Source organism: Pongo pygmaeus, chromosome 5, assembly GCF_028885625.2.
Source record: "Pongo pygmaeus isolate AG05252 chromosome 5, NHGRI_mPonPyg2-v2.0_pri, whole genome shotgun sequence".
NCBI classification, from domain to species: Eukaryota; Metazoa; Chordata; class Mammalia; order Primates; family Hominidae; genus Pongo; species Pongo pygmaeus.
In genome coordinates this window covers 168626656-168649497 of record NC_072378.2, presented here as the reverse complement: position 1 = coordinate 168649497, position 22842 = coordinate 168626656, and the positions used below count along the sequence as shown (strand labels likewise).

Sequence of the window (22842 nt, the reverse complement as noted above, 5' to 3'; positions counted from 1 at the left end):
GTACAAAATATACCACTGGAGTTCTAATTTCTCACTTCTAGAATCAGTGAACTTTGTCTTAAAAATTGTAAGGCCTTATATTCCTAACATTTTGTTAATCAAACATCAGAGAACAAATAATCCTTTTTCTTATTAAGTATTCTATCCTGTCTCCTTTTTTCCTCAAACTTAACCACAAAACCATTAAAGGAAAAACAAAAGGCCAACAATGCTGTTCTATAGAAAATATTAATTGTGTCTCAGAACTCAGTGTTTACTCCTTGAGAGGTGAGAAAAGTGTGTGGAATCTTTGATTTCTAACCTGAATTGCAATACTGGAATGATTACTGTCTGTGTGCACATGTGGCTTTTCCTCATAATTTGGCCACTGGTTCTGAGGAGGAGCCATCCGATCCTGGGATTTGGAAGCTGGGAAGGTAAAATACTCTCTGGTGTACGTCTGAGTGGGGATGGGGTAGGCTTCAGGTCTAGGCGGAGGAGTCTGTTCCTGTAAAATGTGAAGAACAAAAAAAGTGAGCTTTTTACAACCATACAGACTAACTTGATTTTCAATGATCTGTTTTAAAAATTAAAAAATAGTTTATGTTAAATACTGCATTAAAAAGTGTTTGATCCATACTGAGAATAAATAACATTTCATTTTGCCCAGACTTATTAATTTAAAACTGATTTACCTGACTAGTATATTAAAAATCAAGATAAAACACTGCAAATTTAGAAATTATAATCAATGCTAATTCAGAGTAAAAATTGTACTAGATAACTGAGATGTCCAAAGGGACAAATGCAAAGTATGCAAATGCAGTAGAAGCCTTTTGCTTATCAATCAATCAGACCTCAGTGCAGAGGTTTCCAGTAGAGACAGATGTTATCTTCGCTGTTGTTCCAGAGGCATATGCACTTTTCCCTCCAGGACTAGGAGGCTGATCTGTTCAAGTCAGGGGGGAAAAAAGAGTTTAATATTAAATAAACAACCTATATATAACATAACATTTCCTTAAAGACCTCATTCATCTTCATACTGCTAGTGAGTATCTAGCATAGAGACAAAAAAAAAAAAAAAAAGAATCAAGGCAGATGAGAAATCAGGTCTTGTCATATCCACATCCATCTTTTAAATCATCAGAGCCCAGAGCTACAAAAAAACCTTTGTAGCTCTGTGTATCAAGGTCAGGGACTGGTAAACATTTTTGGTAACAAGCCAGAAAGTAAATACTTGAGGCTTTGTAAGCCTTTGTCTCCTGCTGCATATCCTTCTATTATTTCTTCTTCTCTTTGTTAACAACCCTTTAAAAATGTAAAAAACATTGGCCGGGCATGGTGGCTCAAGCCTGTAATCCCAGCACTTTGGGAGGCCAAGGCGGGCAGATCATGAGGTCAGGAAATCGAGACCATCCTGGCTAACATGGTGAAACCCCGTCTCTACTAAAAATACCAAAAATTAGCCCGGCGTGGTGGTGGGCGCCCATAGTCCCAGCCACTCGGGAGGCTAAGGCAGGAGAATGGCGTGAACCCAGGAGGCGGAGCTTGCAGTGAGCCGAGGTCGCGCCACTGCACTACACTCCAGCCTGGGTGAGAGAGCAAGACTCCGTCTCAAAAAAAAAAAAAAAAATGTAAAACATATTTTGGTTTATCTTGGTAATTTACCAACCCCAAATAGAGATGTTATTAATGTATTTGCTTATGGGATCAACTGAATCTAAAGTTTTTCCATTTTAGTTTTTGTTAGAGAAATGTTACTTACGACATCCCTTATGAAAACCATATCCTAGTTAGCCAACGTTTGCAGAGAATAATTTTAATAATTAACAAACCACAAAGTGCCTTCTCTCACTTCAGACTGTGACCACAAGTGTACTTAGGAAGCAAAAAAGTGTCACTCTTACTTGCTACGTTGGGGCTGGAACGGTGATCAGCTCTATTTTTCATCAGTCTGTCATCACCAGGCAATTTCTTTGGTTCACTATATTCTGCCCAAGGCAGCTGAGGACTCTCAGGAGACCCATTTTGAGTTGAATTATTATAGAGCTCAAAGCCTTCACTCTTTGGTCGGGGTTTACCTGAGCCACGACGATCTGAAACTGGAATCAAAGCACATTCAGTATCTCTTAAGATTTTATTTTCAACACCCTGATTATCATTAAAATTCCATAAGAATTGTTCTTAGCATAAGAAATAAGGTGATAAAGGTCAACTCTTCCTACAGAATCATAAAACAGCTTTTAAGTAAACATACTGAGAATAAAGAAAATATTTTTACTTAATTAGTAATGATGGGAAGATAAACACTTTCAAAGCTTATTTTCTCGTTAACTGAAACTTCACTGTTTTAAGCAACAAATCTAACCATTTTTAAAGTATCTTTTAACAAAATAAATAAAGATATATATGCTTCCCTGACTTCGTAGAAAAATATCTGAACTTTTAATCGCCCGGTGTCGTCGTTCTGAGCAGCCATCACGTTACATGAGCAGCCGTCATGTGACGTGAGCCTTCCGCTCCTGGCGGCCGCTTCTGTCAGTTCTCCTTCTTTTTGCTTGCTCACCCTGGTTTATCATCTACTGTTCACAGCTTCCCTCTGTGATTTCTAACTCACATTCTAGTTTGCTTCTTTTAAATGACCACAAACTAAGAAATCAGACAACCAAGATGTTAAGTTCTATGTTGCATAAAAAGTAAAAAACATGCTGAGTAAGGCAGACAATACCACACTAGGTTTTGTTGAGATGCCCCGTGGGTGGTGTGTGTTTGCTTCAATAAGCAGCAGGTCACATTCTCTGATGCCTTGGCTGTGGCTGTGATTTGTTACTCTTAGGTGCCAACTTGAGGTTCTGGGTTGTGAGGTTTCTAGAATCCTGCCTTACGGAGGAGAAAGCCATAAAGGCCATATTTAGAAGTCTATGTATACATTTAACAAGGTGTGCTATGAATCACAACAGTTTTCTCCTATTGTGTCTGAACTAATTATTTTAAAAGCCCTAAATCTGTATTGATTTTATCCTGAGATTCTTTTTGATGTAGCTATAAAACCACAGTTCCAAAAAATAAATTATTTAAATAATTAAGATGTTTAAGTGAATTACAGTCATGAACCAAATAAGCCCATTTTGGTCAATGATGAACCACATCCGTGACAGTGGCCTCCTAAGATTAAAATGGAGCTGAAAAATCCCTATCTTCTAAATGATCTTAGCCAGTGTAAAGTTGTAGTACAATGATTCCTCGTGTCTGTGGTCATGCCAGACTGCACTGCTAGCTGTATACAAGTATAGCTCATACAATTATACACGGTATATAATACTTGATAATGTAATATGTGACTGGGTTGCTTGTTTATATATTTTACTATACTATACTTTTTATTGTTATTTTAGAGTGTACTCCCTTTACTTATAAAAAGAGTTAATGGTCAAGTAGCCCCAGGCAGGTCCATCAGGAAGCCTTCCAGAAAAAGGCATTGTCACCACAGGAGGTGATGGCTCCATGGCATGTCACAGCCCCTGAAGACCTTCCCGTGGGACCGGATGTGGAGGTGGAAGACAGTGACACTGATAATCCTGACCCTGTGCAGGCCGAAGCTAATGTGTGTGCTTATGTACGAGATTTTAACCAAAAAGATGAAAAGATAAATTAAAAAAAAAATAGAAAATCCCTTATAGAGTAAGTATAGAAAGAACGAAAATATTTTGTACAGCTGTACAACATGTTTGTGTTTTAAGCCAAGTTTATATAGAAAAAAAAGTTATAGCAAGCTAAGATTAATTTATTATTAAAGAAATATATATATATATATATATATATATATATATTTGTAAATTTAGTGTAGCTTAAGTGTACAGTGTTGATAAATTCCACAGTAGTCACGGCCATGTCCTGGGCCTTCACATTCACTCACCACTCACTTGCGGACGCACCCAGAGCAACTTCCATCCTACAAGCTCCATTCAGGGTAAGTGGCCTTCTACGGGTCTAGCATTGTTACTCTTTTACACCTTTTTTTTTTTTAACTGTAGTTTTTCTATGTTAAGATATGTTCCCACTGAATTACAGTTGCCTGCAGTATTCAGTACAGTGACAGGCTGTGCAGGTCTGCAGCCTAGGAGCAATAGGCTACACCATGTAGGTTTGTGTAGTACACTGTGATGTGTACACAATGATGAGATAAACTAAGGACGAATTTTTCAGAATGGATCCCCCTTGCCAGGTGAGCATGACTGTATACAGAATGAGATCATCATGCCTTATCTCAGCAAATGCAGGACTAAGGTAACTACTCATATACAAATAAATGCCTATTTCTTCAGTGAAGAACTGAACTTATTCTTTAAACATTTTAAATCCTGAGTCTGCCTATCAAAACTGAAAATCCATTCATTCATTCTTTAGTTTTTTTCCCAGTTCATCCTTAACACGTCACATTCATTCTCTATTGAGCACCTACTATGTGCCGGGCCTACGGAAGCTCACCAGCAGTCAACCAGCCCTGTGGGGGTGAAGTTAAATGGCTCCTGGTGACAGGGAAGGGGCCTGGTGACTCACAGTGTGGGCTCCAAGGTCAGAAGGCTCACATGGGAATCCCAGGCACTGTGCTGAAGCGCTCTCATCCTCAATTTCTTTATCTTTAAAACTGGGGCAATAGTAACACCAGTACCTCCTCCATGGGGGTTTTCTGACTATTCAAAGAGGCCATGACTGTAAAACACTCTTGTTTCCCTACTGGTCCTTACTTCTCTGCATCATAGGGGATGGCTGATTGAGAAGGGTGGCCAGACCGTGGTAGATGGCACCCTGCTTTGCTACTTCCAGCGTCACCACAGAGCTTGTTCTTGTCATGAGTTCTGCTGCCCTAGGAGAAGAAGATTACACATGTAAGAAAAACAAAAACGCAGTGCCTGCTCTGTCATGAATCGCTGTGATCACAGCAACAGAAAATCATGTTACACAGCCTCATCTATTATTTTGAGTAATGGTTCTGACTTCCAGACAGCTTACTCACTACCCATTTTCTCCTTTGAAAACTGACTATGAAAATAGGCAAACACATCTCCTGTTATCATATTAAGAACAGTAAGATAATATTCAGAAATTTAAAGAAGTGTTGAATATGTTTCTTTCAAGTTTCAAAGAAACTGTACTAGATTAAAATATATATTTATAATTTGATAACAAGTGAAATGTCATGTACACTAAAAAAGGTAAAGAGTAATATGAGCACGTTTTAGCATAGTTTTTATCTTCCAATTTCAACATTTAATGCAAAAATCACCTAAAAATGCTAATACTAAGCTTCAAGCAAATAAATCAATGATACCTTTCCTGAGAGAGTCCAACCAGACTTCGTCCATCCACACTGAGGAGCTGATCACCTGCAGCTAGACGTCCATCCTAGGCAAATCCACAGGTGTGTGCATAGATTGGGGTGGAGAGCAAAGAGAGAGGGAGGAAGAAAAGGTAATGATGAGTAGATACCCTATTTGTTCTTCCAACAAACACTATAGTGTTAAATAACTAAAATTATCAGCAGAATCTCTCACATCATTTGCTGAATATATGACACACTGAAAATTTACTTCTTTCAAAATGATACTGACCACATCTGCAGCACCTCCTTTCACAACCGACTTCACATAGATTCCTAGTTTATCTTGACCAGCACCCTATTGCAAAAACAAGGTGAAAACACTGCATTGAAGATATACTGTAAGAAATGCACTATGCAGGAAAGTAAAACAAAAATAAAACCACCCAACATGTACACAGATAACTGCAACAAAGTCCTGGTTCTCATTTTTACATGAAAATTAGAAGCATGAAAAATCAGTTATTCATGCATCAGTTAATGATGAGACTAAAATAGAGACTTGGAATCCTGAAGTTAATTTAAGAATAATTCTGAACAGCCACAAGTGTAAGTGAACTAAAAACTACTTGCATGATATATACTATTAATCATTTTAATACAAAAAGCAACTTAGTACAGTATTTTTACATTTCACCATTTACCTATATCCTCCCTTATACCCTTGTTCTTTTCATACGTATAGTTCAAGATTTTAAATGATAAAAAAATTTCTTGTGGCAAACAGTAAGAGGAACTTAGTAAGAGAAAATCATACAGAAAATAATCAGTTATAACTCATGTACTGTAACTGTAAATAAATATCAAAGCAACAAGACCCAATTCACATAGAATTGATATATTATGAAAGAATAAAATTCTGTTAGATAGACTTAAGTACTATACATAATTATTTTCAGAATCACCAATATTCTACTTGGATACCACGACTATACTAAACCTAACCCTATAACAATCAAAATTTTGGGTAATTTATTGCAACTATCAAAGAAAGCACTCCTATGCATGAAATCTTACTTAGATATTATGGACAAGATTATACAACTGAGCACAATTCCTTAGGTCACAACGATTGAAGGCAAATACAAATCCATTTCAATCATTGCGAGGCACTGTATGGTAAGAGTAAAAATACAGCACAGAAAGGTACAAAGATATGATTCAACAAATGACTTAATTAAAACAGATTTTCTATAACACCCTGGAGCTATGTAATTTTCACTTGGAAACCACTCACATTTGCCCCCTTTAGTTAACAAGTTAAGTTTACAGAAGACAGCCTGATTGGCCAGCACTGTTGATCCTGACTCCCTTTATCCCCTCAGGGAAAAACCAAACCAAACCAAACCAAACCAAAACAAAACGCCTGTAGCAGGTCAAATTTTGTAAGCATAAAACCATCCATTACATATCTCATTTTAAAAACAGTACAGTATTTCTTAATTTAACAAAGCAACTCCATTTTGGAGAGTAGTATATACTTCAAATTTCATGTGGTTACATTATCTGGCAACTAAGTTTATAAAAGTTCTACGGAAAGCAAAATCAAGTATTCTCCTTTGCAGCTTTTGATCTGAATTTTCCATCTGTTCACCTCGTCATCCCTCAGTGTCTATCCACACATCTCTCCTGTGGATGGTTTCCACCCTCACCCCTACATCCCTCTGTGTCTGTCCACATCTCTCCTATGGATGGTTTCCACCCTCACCCCTACATCCCTCTGTGTCTGTCCACACATCTCTCCTGTGGATGGCTTCCACCCTCACCCCTACATCCCTGTGTCTGTCCACACATCTAACCTGTGGATGGTTTCCACCCTCACCCCTACATCCCTCTGTGTCTGTCCATACATCTCTCCTGTGGATGGTTTCCACCCTCACCCCTACATCCTTCTGTGTCTGTCCACATCTCTCCTGTGGACGGTTTCCACCCTCATCCCTACATCCCTCTGTGTCTGTCCACACATCTTTCCTGTGGATGGCTTCCACTCTCACCTCAATGCAAATCTCCAGCCCAGTCCCAGATGCCTCATGGCCCACTTGCTACCTCCCTCTAGAAATCATTCACCACAGTCCACAAACCACAACAGCCAAATACAACCTGTGGTCCTTGAATAGATCCTTTTGCCATAAAAAGCATGACTGGGATAGTTGGCAAAGACTGAGCTTTTTGTAAATTTAAAATTTCAAAAATAAAAGATAAAATATACGGCAGGCACTCAAAAAACGGCAACTTTCTGAATTTTAGCATATCACTTAGAAAAGAATAATAAATATGCTTTTTGCCTCACTCTATCTGTGACAATGCTGGGTTTCCTTGAATCTAAGGACCTAAGACACACTACGGAAAAATACTTCTACGACATAGCACCCTCCCGACCGCCCCTATTTGTTAAATCAGGTAATCCCTCACACATAATCTAATTAACTGAATTTTTTCACACATTTAATAATTTCATGTGATTCATGAATAACTTTAATTCTACAACTTGGCTGTTTAAACGACAAATTTCATTCACGGAACAAATATCCATCCAGCGTCTGTATTGTCCTAAGCTCCATGTACACATCAATGAACAAAACAGACAAACACCCTTGCCATTTGGGAGCTTCTTCTATTCTTCAGCAGAGTTCATCTGTGGTCATCCACTAATAATTCTAGTTGGAGTGCTGCCAGTCCTTCTTTTCCTTTTCCTGAAAAGGCTGCATGCCTATTCCCTTCCAGCTGCTACCCTAGGTCAGGTTTTTAAAAAGTTCTATAAGCACTACCTATTTTTTCCTCTGCTTTCTACCTGACTACAGAAAAGCAATGATTACTGAACATCACAATGCCAACTGTCAGTGAGAATGGGCATCTCACAACATTTTCACATGGCATTATCTTCCGGTTAATGTAATACTGACCTTGTAAAGAATAAAAATCATCCCTTTACTAAGATAACCAATTATTAACATCTCTGACAAGAAAAATGTTTAGCAATAATATTAGTAATACAGCATTTTTAGTGACACTATTATAAACAAGGAAATACCAGATATATATTTTAGAACAATAAATCAAGCCTCCTTCCTCCATTTCTGGTATGCTTTACATGATCACAATTAATACAGACCAAAAAAATGACAGTTACTTAGACAAACTGTAATAACAAAACTCCCTTTTTAAAATCATAAAATAGAATGATATCAGAAATGAAAACAGGACTGTTTCATTTCTCCCTAAAACCCAAGCCCCTGCACACAGTTGGTGCTGCCTGCCAGTCAGCTCTTCTGCCACTCCCAATTTTCATTTTTGGAAGTTGTCTTTGTTCCAGTTTCACAATAAACTTCAGTTTAGTGGCACCTGTTACTCCATGTTTCAACTCCTTCATTCAGAGCAGTAATCACATACCTGAGGGCAACTACTAGGCTCTTTTCCTTCCTAGCCACCCTATACAAGCAGACAGCCGACGTGCAAGGTGAACATGTGGGCTCCACATGAACGGCACATGGCATTTAAAGAACCCAGAATCCTCTACCATTTTAAGGTAGGTAATTTATGATACTATATGCAATATGAAATTTAATGCCTAAATTTAAATCCTGAAGCAAAATTGATCATGTACTACTGATGTTTGACTGCACTCCCTATCTTTAAATAGGTTGAAGTTTACATTATAAATTTCAGACAAATTCTGGCAAAATGAGGAAGCTCTCCTCATGACTGATCTTCTGGTCTCTCTACATCCAATCGCATTTCCTGAAGCATAGCTCAGCTCACACTATGCTGACCAGACTCTTGTAACTGCCAGCTGCTGTAAAAATTCACAGCAGCTTCCTGCATAAGTTATTCATGGCTCCATGAACCTCTCTCGTCATTCTCCACCCAAATCACCCCTCACCTCTTCCCATTCTATCTGACTCATGTTCATGACTTGGTTGATGTTCTCTCTACACCAACTGTCTTTCTGATGTAAGATATATGCCCAAATCCTCTCCATCATTCACCTCCGAGGCTCACCTGCCAGCCCACTCACCTTCCCAGTGTCAGGGAAGGTATCATCTTTCACTTATGTTCTCATCACATTGGATTCTCTTTGTTCTTTGTGAGCAGTGAGTCACTGTGTCCTGCATTACAGCTACCTCTGCAAATGGCTCCTTCCTCCAACTCCATTAGAAGCTTCTTGAATGTAAGGAGCTCTATCCCTTCCAGAAGAGCTTCTCAATTAGGTTGACTTATAGTTTACCAACATTGATCAATAAGGAATTTGGTCAATTTCCTATTTTAAAAACCTAAGATGAGGAGGTCTGTAATTTTACTGAATGAATAGTAAGTTAAGAAGCAACTGATATGCCCATTATATATGGGTTAGCAATAAAACTGTAAAATTACTACTTTAGAAAGACAGATACAAAAGCACTTCAGGTTCTGGCACCCAATGTGCCCTTTCAGGAAGGGAACTCAAATCCATGATTGTCAGGAAAGGCACATATAAGACACATCCTATTTTCTTATATATTCAGAATTTATCTGAATTCTAAGTAATAACCACTTCTTTTAATTCCAAGTAAAATGAATTTATAAGTATATCTGCTTGTCACAAAAGGAGGTTTTCATTTAAGGAAATAAGCATTCATGATAGGGCCAGGCATGGTGGGAGTCATCCCAACACTTTGGGAGGCTGTGGCGGGAGGACTGCTTGAGGCCAAGAGTTCACGACCAGCCTGGGCAACATGGCGAGATCCTGTCTCTACAAAAACATTTTAAAAAGCATTCATGATTATGAGAGACCTCAATTCAAAACACCCATTAAAATCTAAAAGGTCTATTCAAGGTTGGTCATAAAAATGGAATTTGATCAAAAGTCAAGACAACGCATCACGGAATATTTTTTGAAAATACTCTTAGAGAGACACAGGAAGACAAAACAATGTGCAAGTAAAGAATACGGATCTGGATAATGTCACAGGTTATCCACGTTTTGGTGGGCATTCGGGCCTCCACTTCACGGACTGCTCTGCTTCATGGATGTTTCCGCGGACACATTCCCTGTCCACTGACCCTGCACCTTCTGTACACACTCCTTTCCTGCAGACCCACTGGCCCCATTCACATGCCCTTCCCTCCTACCACCTCTGGTTGTTTGGATCCTACTTATACTTCAGGTGCAGCTCACAGTCATAAACTGATCATAAAAATTCTAACTACAACTGCTGTATGGAGAAATTATAGTTTTACCGGTAATTATCTTAGCAAAACAAAATTAGAGATGACTACCCAGAGATGAAAGAACTCTAGGAAATGTCTACTTGTATCACATCAATATGGGCAATTACCTTCAACCCGAACCACCACAGTCTCTGTCCAACTACAAGGTGTCCACTTGTCCAAGGTTTCTCAATCTGGCTATGGCAGTGCAGGCCTGGAATGTGCACCCTGACTGGGGGAAGAGCCGAGTAAAGAAGCTCTGCTGCATCCCTGCCTCTGCTGCTGGTCAGATGCCTCAGCAAACTGTCGTCTGTCGAGCCATAACAATTCCCTAACATTATGGAGCTCTCACTACCTACCCCACTTCATTTGAATAAATGAGAATTGTACTGCCTACGGTTAAAAAAAAAAAATGTATGAAACAATTTATTAATTTCAGAAATATTAAACCACTTAATTTAGGTCTTATTTCTAAACAATAATGGACAATCTATGTAGTCTATTAGGGCTGAACTCAAAATTTATTAAAATAACTAGTGTCTTTATATTTACATGTGCACACAATTAAAATTCATTTTATGGTAATTCTATTTCTTTTCCAACTAAGAAAGAACAGCCAGGCCTAGAAGCTCTACGTTCGTTGCTGCTGTGTGTCAGCATGTAGAACATTCGAGTGGAAGCTATGTAATTACCAACCAAAAACAATCACAGAAATGTAGAAACAGTTCCAAGAATACTAGTGAAATGGTATTAAACACTGTGCTGTTCAGTATGGCAAGTCAGCAGGCCACAGGTGGGGACAGAGCACTGAAAATGTGGCTCATCCAAACTGAAATATGGAAATGCAAAGACTTAGTATGGAAAAAAGAATGTGAACTACCTCATTGATTTTTATATTGACTACATGTTGAAATAACATTTCTGATGTATTAGATAATATAAAATATGGTATTAAAATTAACTTCACTTTTTAAAAAAACACAGCTAGTAGAAAACTAAAAATTCCCCATGTAGCTCATATTATATTTCTATCGGACAGTGCTGCACTAATAATGTAGATTTTCATAGTATGTTTGTCATGAGTAATGATAGGTACTAGCAACACATTTGCAATTACACAGATAACATGGCAAAAACGAGATTTTACCATACTACAATTTACATGCTAACATTACACATCCTGATTTCCAACCAAAAGAAAAAAAAAAAAGAAAAGCAAAAGAGCCATTAAAATTGAGAACACAATATTATAGATAAATCCAGAAAGGCTAAATAGTTTTAAGGATTACTTGCTTAAAGGTACCTAAATATGGTATTTGAAAAGATATTATTGCATTTTAGTCCATTTATTCTTTGCAAAACAAATTATTCAGGATTACTCATTCCTCATTTAACAAATCAGTTCCTTTGAAGAAAAGTTGAGGCAGAGGTCTTCTGAAAAGCAGTTACAGATTCAAAAGGCATCAGGAATTACAAATTTCATTAAGTACAATTTTGGAATTTAATTAACCAAACTTAAATACCAGAAGTAAATTTTTAAATATACTTTTCCCCGTCTGGAGGTCCCTGAGAACATTTGCAGTACAGCATCCAAACTGCTATGTTCAGCCTTTGTGCCCTTCAACGTAATTTCAGCGTATCAGAGGATACCCAACGTGTAGCACACACTGGCAGAAGATTTAGATCTTGTATCCTTTTAAAAAAAAAAAGGCAAAAAGGAAACACAAAGATCACTGCCTGTTTGATCTTAACATTTTAATCTTAAAATGCCTCTTGAAACTGCCTTTCTTTCCATTAAAAAGGAAAGAAGGGGGTTTGAGAGGGGGGATGGGACTAATGAGGGAGAGGAGAGAGAAGAAAGGAGGACAAAAAAAGGATGAACCAAAGCTGTATCTGAAATTTACCTGTAGAATGAGTTACAAGAGAGCATGGCAATAAATGAACAAAAAGTTATCAAAAATTATAATAAAAAACAGAAATAACTCAGCTGCTATACATTCAACTTTCCCTAGAACTGAGAAAGAAGCACGCACCTATAAGTTGCTTTGTACATCCGATGAGAAATGGCAACAAGGAAAAGACTGCTCCCCAAATGTCTTCTCTAATTCTTTTACTGCACCTTTTCAGAAGAGGTTTTATAGAAGTGTAGGTAGTCTCCCCACACGCACAGGGAGGCTCGGTCAGGCGGAGCCTAGGCTTCAAACATTCCAGTAGCAAACCCTGAGTGCGTGTGGGAGTACAACGTGATAAACAGCATAAAGACATCATTAAAACACAATCCAAAAAAAAAAAAAAAAAAAAGAGCAGGAGGAAGAAAGATATGCTGGCCAAATCATCATGAATCCAACCCTATTGTTCTCAGGTAAGAAAACCTAGCCTGGGTTCTCTGGCTGGTGATTTTAGAACAATAAGTGGCTGGAATGACCTCAGAGCCCAGAAGTATTTCAGTCATCAGGCATGCTTCTGTTGACACTCTGCCCGCTTGCTGCTCTCCTCAGGGTTTTTCAACTGCTTTATTTCTAGTCAGATAAGTAAATCCAGGCTTGGGTTTTAAAAACATTCTAAAGATCTCTCTTATTGGGTAGGAATTACCTTAATTTTGAAATAATCAGTTCTAAAATTCACTTTGTATATGAATTCTATATTCAGCAACCTTGGAAGTCCATGGTAAGTTACCCCTAGCAGGTTTGGTGCTGTAAGCAAGGTAACTAAGCTTGATATCTATGAGCAAGGCTGTAGTTCCAGCTCTGGTTTTCGTTTATGCTTTGTATAAAATACAAACCCAACAGACCACATCTATCTCTTCCCTCTCCATAAAATGAAGGGAACGAAGGTGGTCCCACAGATGGGATGCAGGAGGCCCATAAACCCCGAAAGACCACATGCGACATTTGCAGGTGTGTGAACTTCACCAGGGAAGAGTGCACAACTCTCCTTAGCCTCGCAAAGTGGTGTGCGACTCAGCAGATTTTCAGGCACAAGAGACCACTGGAGGCGACCCTGACACTCCTGACAAAGCTCCCTAGAGTCCTGGTATGTGCAGGGGATGGGTCTGGATCACTTAAGATTCCACTGAGAGAGATGGGGCAAGTCCGGGGCAGTCTGAACCTCTGGGCTACCCCCACAGCCAATATTCTACATCCAGGTAAACTTGACAAATTATCATCATTTTCTATGATGGCTCTTTAGAGGATCAACATTTTATGTTCCTATTATGTTATTTTAATGTTGTACTTGAATTCAGTATTTCAGCCAATCCAAGAAATCAGCACTTAGGCCAAAATTATAAACTAGGTAAAAATAGTATTCTTTCATATAATTTACTATTTTGCTTTTGACACAAAAATATATTGTTTCCAAATTCATAAGAAGCCATGAGGGGCAGTGTCACTTCATACAACTTAGTGGAAAGATGTTTCTGGCATCTCCATGGAAGAAACTGTAAGCACAATAGGTCTTTGGAACTGACTAAAAAGGAACCCGGAATTTCCTGACTTCATTTGTTTGACTAGGTGTTTCCCACGTGGTCATAATTAGACCATTAAAGAACACAAGAGAAGGTCTCAAAGTCTTCAAAGGACTAAATTACAGTTTATGCAAGAAACTGACTCTCTAAACGGGGAGAAGGCATGCTAATAAACAGTCTTTACTCTCTCATTTTTAGGGCATAGGAATCTTATGTTTTAAGCTAAGATTTTAAGATTTTAAAACTTTAAATCAGTACATTGTCTAAAAGCATAAACTTGAACATACTTAAGGCATTAATTAACCATTTATTTTTAAATAAAACAGTAAAACATCCTAAGTACTTTTAAAAGTGTCATTTTTATGTTCATTTTTAGAAAAAACAGGTTTTAGAGAAAGGCTGTAGTTAAAACCACCTAATGGGGCCAAATATAGGTTACACCATGGATATTCTTGTCCATGTCTTCAGCAAGTTACATAGTGGCAGTTATCATATTTAAAGCAACCTTCACCATATTATACCTAACAGGATGAAATATCATGGCTGTTTTCTTAAATAAGCAGCATACAGAAGGCTTATGTTTTTATGAAGCTTAAGAATTTGCAGCACAAAAATAGCAAAAAAAAAAAAAAAAAAAATGAGTGTGTAATTACAAGCTACATTAAATGGTTGTTGCTTCATGAGCAAGTTAATTATTGACAGGTTTAAACAAGTTATATTGAAAGAAAAAGCATTCTTTCAAGACCACAGCGAGCATAAGAACACCGACAACTGCCCCCTGAAGAAACTCACCACTGACTGTGTTCTTCCAACAACAGAGAACCACATTTTCATTTCCGGGACCACAACAACTTCATGAACTGAAAATCAACCGTCTACTTCTCTCAGTTTTCAACAGCAACCAAGACAGCTGGTTTTTCAAGACCGGGATCACCACATTCTGCGCTGGATGCTACGACCCTGTACGGCATTTATCAACACGACCTAGAACCAACGCAATATTCAGGCTCTTACGTAACCAGTCCACGCTGACTGCTACTCACTTTGTACTTTTAAACTTTAAAAAGACTTAGAAAAATAAAAAGGAGGGAACTGTTTGTAATTTTAAAATCCAAATTAAACAGGAAGCATCATGTTGTCCCACAGATGAGCAAGAAGTAGCCTGCTGATCGTCCCCAAAAGCAATGTTTTAAAAAGTAAACTGCATACCCACATTGCTTCCAAATCATCTGGATTTCATAAAACTTAACCACCATGTGGAAGGCGAGTCAGGGAACTTAACATCAAAACATGGTTCAGGGTTACAGCAGCTAACCCATACACCAATTTAGAAAAGGAAAAAAGAACGGGCCAAATACAAAAACCACACAGCTTATAGAAAACAACAAAAGCACACAAATGACTAGGGGTAAAATTTAACTACACAAGTCTATAGGTTCCTCTGCAGAAAAAAAACATATACCACACACTCATGAGACTAACAAGAATACAAACAGCAGGTGATTATCCAATACCAGGCTCAACATGCCTGACACAGCTTCTCTCTCTGAAGAGCTGAGGTAACTATAACTATTACTACTATATTAAAGGCAAGGAAACTGAAGCTTTGAGAGGGGGTGCCATGTGCTCCGTGCTCCAAAGCAGCAGCGTGACTGCAAAGCCCAGACATGAACAGAATCCTACGTGACGCCGCCACACCAACAGGCTCAGTAAGACGCAGGGCAGGGCTAACGGTGAGATCCCCCTGTATACTGCCCTACCCTGCACTCAGAATATACCCCTGAAATATCAAAAATACCTCCACTCTATTATAATAATTTAAGCAGACCCACATACCTATCAACTACACAGTGTTATCTTGGCAGTGTGTATGTATTAGATGACTTTCCAAGTACCAGAAATTACAAGTAAACTGGAAAAAAATGGACTGTATTTAGTAATCCAGTATGCCAGGGAACTGCTAGATTCAATTCTCTCATTTCAAGAAAAGGCATTAACAGATGCTTCATTTCTGAAAATGTTACACTGTCCAATTAACAGGTCATTTTCTTTATTTCCTTCAGAGCATCTGTATGCTGACATCCAAATTTTATCTCTAGCTCTAACCTTCTGAGTTTCACTATCCAACTATGTACTAGATAATCTATTCACTCACCTCAACAGGCATCCCACATCTCCAGTATGACATGTTCAAAGCTGAACTCCTGATGCCACCATGCCTGCCCCCTTCAGTTTCCCTGCCTTTGTAAATCACACCTCCATATGTCCAGCTGCTCAAGACAGAATCAAGATTCATCTTCTTGAGATTCATCATACTTCCCTCTTTCATCCACTACTGCAACTCATAAGCCAATCCAAAAACTGCCATTCAACAAAATATGTATCAGTACCCACCATCACCAGAAACTGTCAACCTTTCAATAGTGGATAAGAGAAGATGCCTGCCTTCACGGGGTGTCTGTTCCAGAACGCCTTTGTCCTCTGCACACACAGCAAACCATCCCGTCATCTCCACTGCCGCGACCCTACTGTAAGCCTCCACGACCTCTCATCTGGAAACTAGTACAACTTACTTACTAGTCTCTGGCTGTACTTCCGATCGTCTCTAATCCATGTTCCAGAGTTGTAAAAATAAACTTTAAAAACTGCACTCTAATCATACCATGCCTCATTTAAACCTCAAGGGTCCTTATTTCACCTATAATAAAATCCTCCGCTCTGTCCAGACCCACCATCACAAGGCCTTTCTTTATGAAGTTTTATTGGAACACAGCCACGCTATGCCACAAACTGCCCTGTGGCTGCCATGATAGCAGAACTACTCAGGGCAACAGATTCCACATGGCCTGCAAAGTAGAAAATCTCCACAGTCTGGCCCCTTGCAGAAAAAGCTTGCTGACACTGTACTCTAGGATCCGGTCCTATCTGCCTCTCCACACACCCTACATGGCTTCCCCTGACAGCCCAAACTGGGCTGAGCCTGTGCACAGGGCCCGGTGCCATCCTTGACCTGGCTAACACTGACTCATCCTTCAAGTTCAGCACTGACTTCCACTCTGGAGTGCAGTTTAGACATTCTGCAAACAGCCATGGATAATGACCATCGATCATATAATTCCTCACTCATATTTTTCTGTCTCATCTTTCAAGTGGTCAAGGGGCATGTGCTGATGAAGTGACTAAGATCACAGACATCTCGGCAGGAGAAGAAAACTTTTATCACTAGGTAAAAAAAACTTTCATGAGCGTCAAATCCACACTTAGTCTCACTAAATCTATTTTATAAGCTGATGAATTAACCATTTTATTATTGTTATTATGAGACAGGGTCTTGCTCTGTTACCTGGGCTGGGGTGCAATGATGAAAAAACAGTTCACCACAGCCTCAACCTCCTGAGCTCAAACCATCCTCCTGCCTCAGCCGCCAGTGTAACTGGGACCACAGGCGCACATCATCACACTCAGCATACTTTTTGATTTCTGTGTAGAAATGGGGTCTCACCTTGTTGCCTGGACTGGTCTCGAACTCCTGGGCTCAAGTGATCCTCCTGCCTCGGCCTAAACCCAACTGCTGGGATTACAGGCATGAGCCATGGCGCCTGGCCAAGTTAACCACTTTAGAACTAAATCTGAACTCCCTTTTCTTTCTTCCAGTTTTCAATTTATACACATTATTCACTGTGGAAGGTATTTGAAAAGACCAAAAACAAGAACAAAGTGAACATCATCTACAAGTTAGGGAGGATCACCCCCCACTTTAGAAAAGGGACACACAGGTCTATGTCCCCAGCAAAGGGAAGAGCAGGGCCTTTCCAGTCATTCTCTACCTCTTCCCGCCTGACTCCCCACGGAGGCAGCAAAGCCACGCACGGTAGAGTGAGACAGGGATGCCAAACAGAGTGGGTGTTCGAAACCTCTTCAGGCTGTCTTTTGGAGTGTCCTGCTCTAAGGGGACAACTAACTACCTTCAACTTCCTCTTACCAGGGAAGACTTGCTGTGTGAGTGACCTGAGGAGAGGGAGGGAAGCATGTTTAATTCAGGAGTCACAAATTTGCAGGTGCAGTGTAGACATGCACATTAGACACATCCCCAATCTAGCTTCAGCTGGTGAAAGGTCCATCTTTTTTATTGTATGTACCTAACCTTCTACGCTGTTACTATGCCCCATTAAGCCCCAATTCTATTAATATAGCCTACAACCCAGTTAGAAGTACTATTAACATTGTTATTTCCTGGTCTTTTCTACAAATGTTTTTAAACGTCTTTTGTTAATTTTTTTTTAAATGCTGGAGATTTAAAGTTTAAAAGTGAAAATTTACACTCTGCTTTTCACATGATAGGCAGTAATATTCTCTTCTGAAATATTATTTTAACAATTAGCCACTACTTTCATATCAAGTTTATCCTAATACTAGTAAAAGTACAAAGAACCTAGTCTTGAAATGACAATACACCCTGAAGCTAACCCCTGCAGGCTCCTAAATCACATTAGACTCACGGAAGCCAGTAATTGTGCTACACTGATACCTACTGTACCTTTTCACCACAAATGACAAATATTTTTGTAATAGCAAAGATTCCAGAGTCAGTTATTTTTATGACGAAATTACTTTCCATTGAAGATACAGAGAGAAGGTTGTGTTTCTTCTGAGGCTTCCTTGTGTAAGAGCAAATGCAAAGAGGACATACAGCAGCTCAGGGGACTTCACACCCCACAGAAGAGGGGATTAGGGAATAGCAGAGGCTGGGTGTGGAAGAGGTGACCAAGTGCAAGGATCTAAAAACAAGCAAAGATAGGTGTGGGCAGCAGCATGGATGCACAAATGGGCAGAGGCCAGGTGGAGCCCATTCAAGCAGCATGGGCTCCCTGGACTCAGGCACAGTCGGGCACTCCTAGGGCTCTGCACCCGTGCCTGAGCGTCTGAGCTGAGGCACTTTTCCTGACACCTTTTGCGCTCCTTCCCCTCTCCCTCCCAGGTTCATAGCTGGCAGAACCTTCCTTCTGGAGCTCCTCCCTGAAATGAGAGGATTCTCCTCATCTGGGCATCCTCTGACTGTCACCTGACACTGGGGCTGGCACCCTGTCCCTTAGCCTCTTGCCTGCATTGCCACAGTAAGACTGAACAGAGGCTCAGGTGTGACTTTCAAGCTGGCTTGTTGTCCTAATTGCCCCGTCACCCTGGCAAGGACAGAGGTCAAAATTCAGAGACAAACAACCAGAGGCCAGAGGCCACCCAGGAGAGGGTGAGAAAGTGGCAAGTGAACCCAGAGCTCCACTCCTTCTTCCCTGCTTGTAAGGTAATGCTGGTTCCTTTATACATCCAGAAATCATGCAAAAGAGAATACCAAAAACTCTGACAGACTGAATGCTGAAGTAAATTAGACTTGAATCTATAGGAAACAAATAGTTTTGTACTGCAAGATACTTCTTTTAACTGGAAGAGGCGGACACTGATCGTGGAAGTCCCCTACTTCCACCTCCAACACTCTTAAAACCCCAGGTAAGAAGAGCATTTAAAATAAGGTTACAGGATGAACATAACAGAAAATATGGAGGTTACATTCTGCCCACAGATTTGAGTACGGTAGGGTAATTTGTGATTCTGATTTTTTCCTGAAAATGGGCACTGACTCAGTTGGTAAGCAAAGAGAAAACATAGCTCTATGGCTTATAGTTCCCCTTTTACATCTCCAAATGTTTGAGTCCTGGTCCCTTAAATTGCAACAGCCTGGAAATATGGCCTGTGAGCAGGACCCTTACCAGGAGTAAGCAGAAATTCTGGATGGTGAGGTGGACTGAAGGGCCCTGGACTACCCTCTGCCTGCACAGGTGAACCCCACGTCTTGGTCTCTGAGAGGCAGCTTACTATGCCCCACCCAGCACCTTCAACCCATATGCTAAAAGGGTTCAGGTTCCTCTGACGAACTCCTGAACAGACGCCCACCTTTCGTCCCAGGTTCTTCTAATCCATCCTGCACACCAGACCCAGATAAAGCCTCCTAAAATGTCAGTTTCATCATGTTCCTCTTTTGTTCTAAATCCTGCATTTCTTTGTGGTGCCTACAAGATAAGGCACAGACTCCTTAACCTGACAATCAAGAGTTTTAAAACTAATTAAGCACTGCCTTCCTTATTCTGCTCTCCTTAGTAATCGCACAGGTTTCACCTTATCCAAAAGTGGCCCACACAAGACTCATTTCTTCTATCTCTGGTTGTGCTCTCACTCCCACCCACGATATATCTCCCTTATTCCTTTATTCCAATTGTTTGTTCCAAGGATTAGCTGAAACTCCACTTCTCCCAAGATGCCCTCCACAACTGCTACAACACCCATTCATCTTCTTAATTTCTCCAAAATACACAAAGGTAAAGTTTTATGGTACTTGCACTAGATCTTAATCACATATTGTTTCATAGGCATTTGTGTTGTTATGACTAAGATTATGGATAACAAATTTTCCTCATAGCTAATTCAGTGAGAGTTGTGCTAACATAGCTGGTAATGTGTTATTTTAAATAAATTAACTTCCAGGATTAAACCTGTATAACAGCAAATCAAATATCCACTCGGTAAAATTGTTCTTATTTGCTGTTTTTCAACAAGTATTTTTTGCCTACTATATGCTGGGGACTGTGTCTGGGAGTGGGGATAACTACAGTGAAGATGCTACAGAGTCAGTCTGACAGGAAAAAAGATACCAAACTCCTCATGATTTAATTCCAGTTCTAAAAGTACCCTGATTTAGGGGACAGAGATGAGCAGAGTGAGCTGCCAGGAAGTCCTTGCAAAGTAGGACACAAAAGCTTTGTTAGCACTTTGGGAGGCCGAGGTGGGAGGACTGGTTGAGGCCAGGAGTTTGATCGAGATCAGCCTGGGCAGCATAGCGAGACCCTGTCTCTAAAAAATTTCTAAAATTAGCCAGGCATGGTGGCATGCTCCTATAGTCCTAGCTACTTGGGAGGCTGAGGCCGGAGGATCACTTGGCCCAGGAGTTCAAAGCTGTGATTGTGCCACTGCACTCCAGCCTGGGTGACAGAGCAAGACCCAGCCTCTTTTAAAACATAAAAATAAAAAAGGCCTCACAGCATGATGGGACAGTAGATGCAAATATGCCCAGCCAGGCAGAGCCCTGTGTACTTGTTAGACCACTTATTAGCTCACCATCTAGCCTTCAGTTCAAAGCCAGGACCTCAACATTTTTTCTCACACTTCTGCATTTGTTCGCTGCAAAGCTGACCTCATGGCCTGTCCCTATACCCTCATTTCAAATGGACCCTTCACCAATTAGAGCAGCTGAGGAAGAAAAAGCTTCGGTGAAAGCTTTTAAAAATCACATGTTTGCAGGCAATGGGAATGGCAAGGTTTCAAATGATAGTCCGTTTATTTCCAAATTAATATTCAGGATAATATAATTCTGGTATAAAGAAAAATAAACTAAAATTCTTGACTATTAGCAATTAAAATATTTCTCAGGGCACATTAACTGTATAATTCAGAAGGCACTTCTATCATACTGCATGTAACACTTTCAAGCTTTTCATATATTCCCTAGAGACAGAAACAAAAATACAAATTATAGTGGCCAAAGTGCTATTTTTAAGCAAAATATCAGCAAAGTTGACTGAAACATTAGTTACTGAATATTAGCTAAAAACATATTTGTTTCATGGAAAATATCTAAATATGATTCAAAGCTAAAATTCATTCTAAGCAAACATAATTGAGACTCCATATTGGAAGAGGCTCATGAGTGAGTAACACCAAGTCACAATACTCATTTCTTTAACTCAAAGGAAAGATGTGTGTAGCTTTAAATATCCTGCCAAAACTAGCGGGTGAAGGGATTCAAACCCCAAGAATTCCAGGAGGGTGGTCCAGCAGTCAACACCTATCAGAACTATAGAAGGCCTAGGTTAAGAATGCCATTTCCTAAGCTCCACGCCAGACTTACTGGAAGGCACCTGGAAATGAGAACCAGAAATCTCCTTGCGTAGCAAAGTCCTTAGTGGTTCTTATGTGCACTGGAGTCTGAGAAAGGCGTCCAGTGGCCCACTATGATGAGGTGACAGCCCTGTGCCCCACTCCCACGATGCAGTTTTCTACTGTAGCAATGCTTTCTCTCTTCACTGTGTGAATCAAGTTTTGACTATGCCTTTAAATTGTTTCCTTCTGAGCACCATCTGCTCAATCTCAAAGTATCACTCTAGCTACATTCTCAGAGTAGGAGATCATCCCTCAACTAATTGGGCCCAGTGAGCACACTGGCTTCATTCATGTAACACCATTCCTCTCCTACACAGAAACAGAACTGAACAGGCATGTTATACACAGGTGGTAAAGTACTCCCACACGATCCACTCTGACAACCACTGATTCAATGCTGAAAGACTGGAGAGAACAACTCTCACATGACTAATTGGCCTACCTTTGCTGCAACAATGCTAAGGCCCATTCCATTCTGCTTTTTTAGGGTCACAGTGATTATTTCAGGTTCTTTCCTCAGAGGCTGAGCCTAAAGGATGAAAACAAAGGTTTATTTTATGACTGAAATGGAAGTGCTTCTGTATATGGTTAGACAACTCATGATCTAGTCAATCATGTTCACTGGAGCAAATGGGGAAAGAAAAAGGGTGAGAAGATAAACAGTAAAAAAAATTTCAATTAATATAGATACTCTTCAGGTATTAATCTGGTAAACTAAATCGATATTCTTGACTCAAGTCTTAAAGACGAATTTAGTCATAAATGCTATTTAAATGTGATTTGAAGAACTTAGTTTACAAAACAAAATTAAACCCCCATTACTATCAGGTAGAAAGCCTGATCA

At 39.7% G+C, this 22842-nt stretch overlaps 1 protein-coding gene across 23 annotated transcripts in view; it reads right to left on the bottom strand.

Moving 5' to 3' along the window:
- AFDN (afadin, adherens junction formation factor) overlaps positions 1 to 22842 on the bottom strand; it is a 145067-nt gene that overhangs the window by 23044 nt on the left and 99181 nt on the right. For all 23 annotated transcript variants that reach the window (XM_063666839.1, XM_063666850.1, XM_063666842.1 and 20 more), the window contains 7 exons: positions 22441 to 22527; positions 5592 to 5657; positions 5312 to 5385; positions 4728 to 4846; positions 1887 to 2081; positions 837 to 928; positions 302 to 487 (listed from right to left, as the gene is read on the bottom strand). In XM_063666839.1, the coding sequence (XP_063522909.1) occupies positions 302 to 487; positions 837 to 928; positions 1887 to 2081; positions 4728 to 4846; positions 5312 to 5385; positions 5592 to 5657; positions 22441 to 22527 (819 nt within the window). The remainder of the gene's footprint in view (positions 1 to 301; positions 488 to 836; positions 929 to 1886; positions 2082 to 4727; positions 4847 to 5311; positions 5386 to 5591; positions 5658 to 22440; positions 22528 to 22842) is intronic.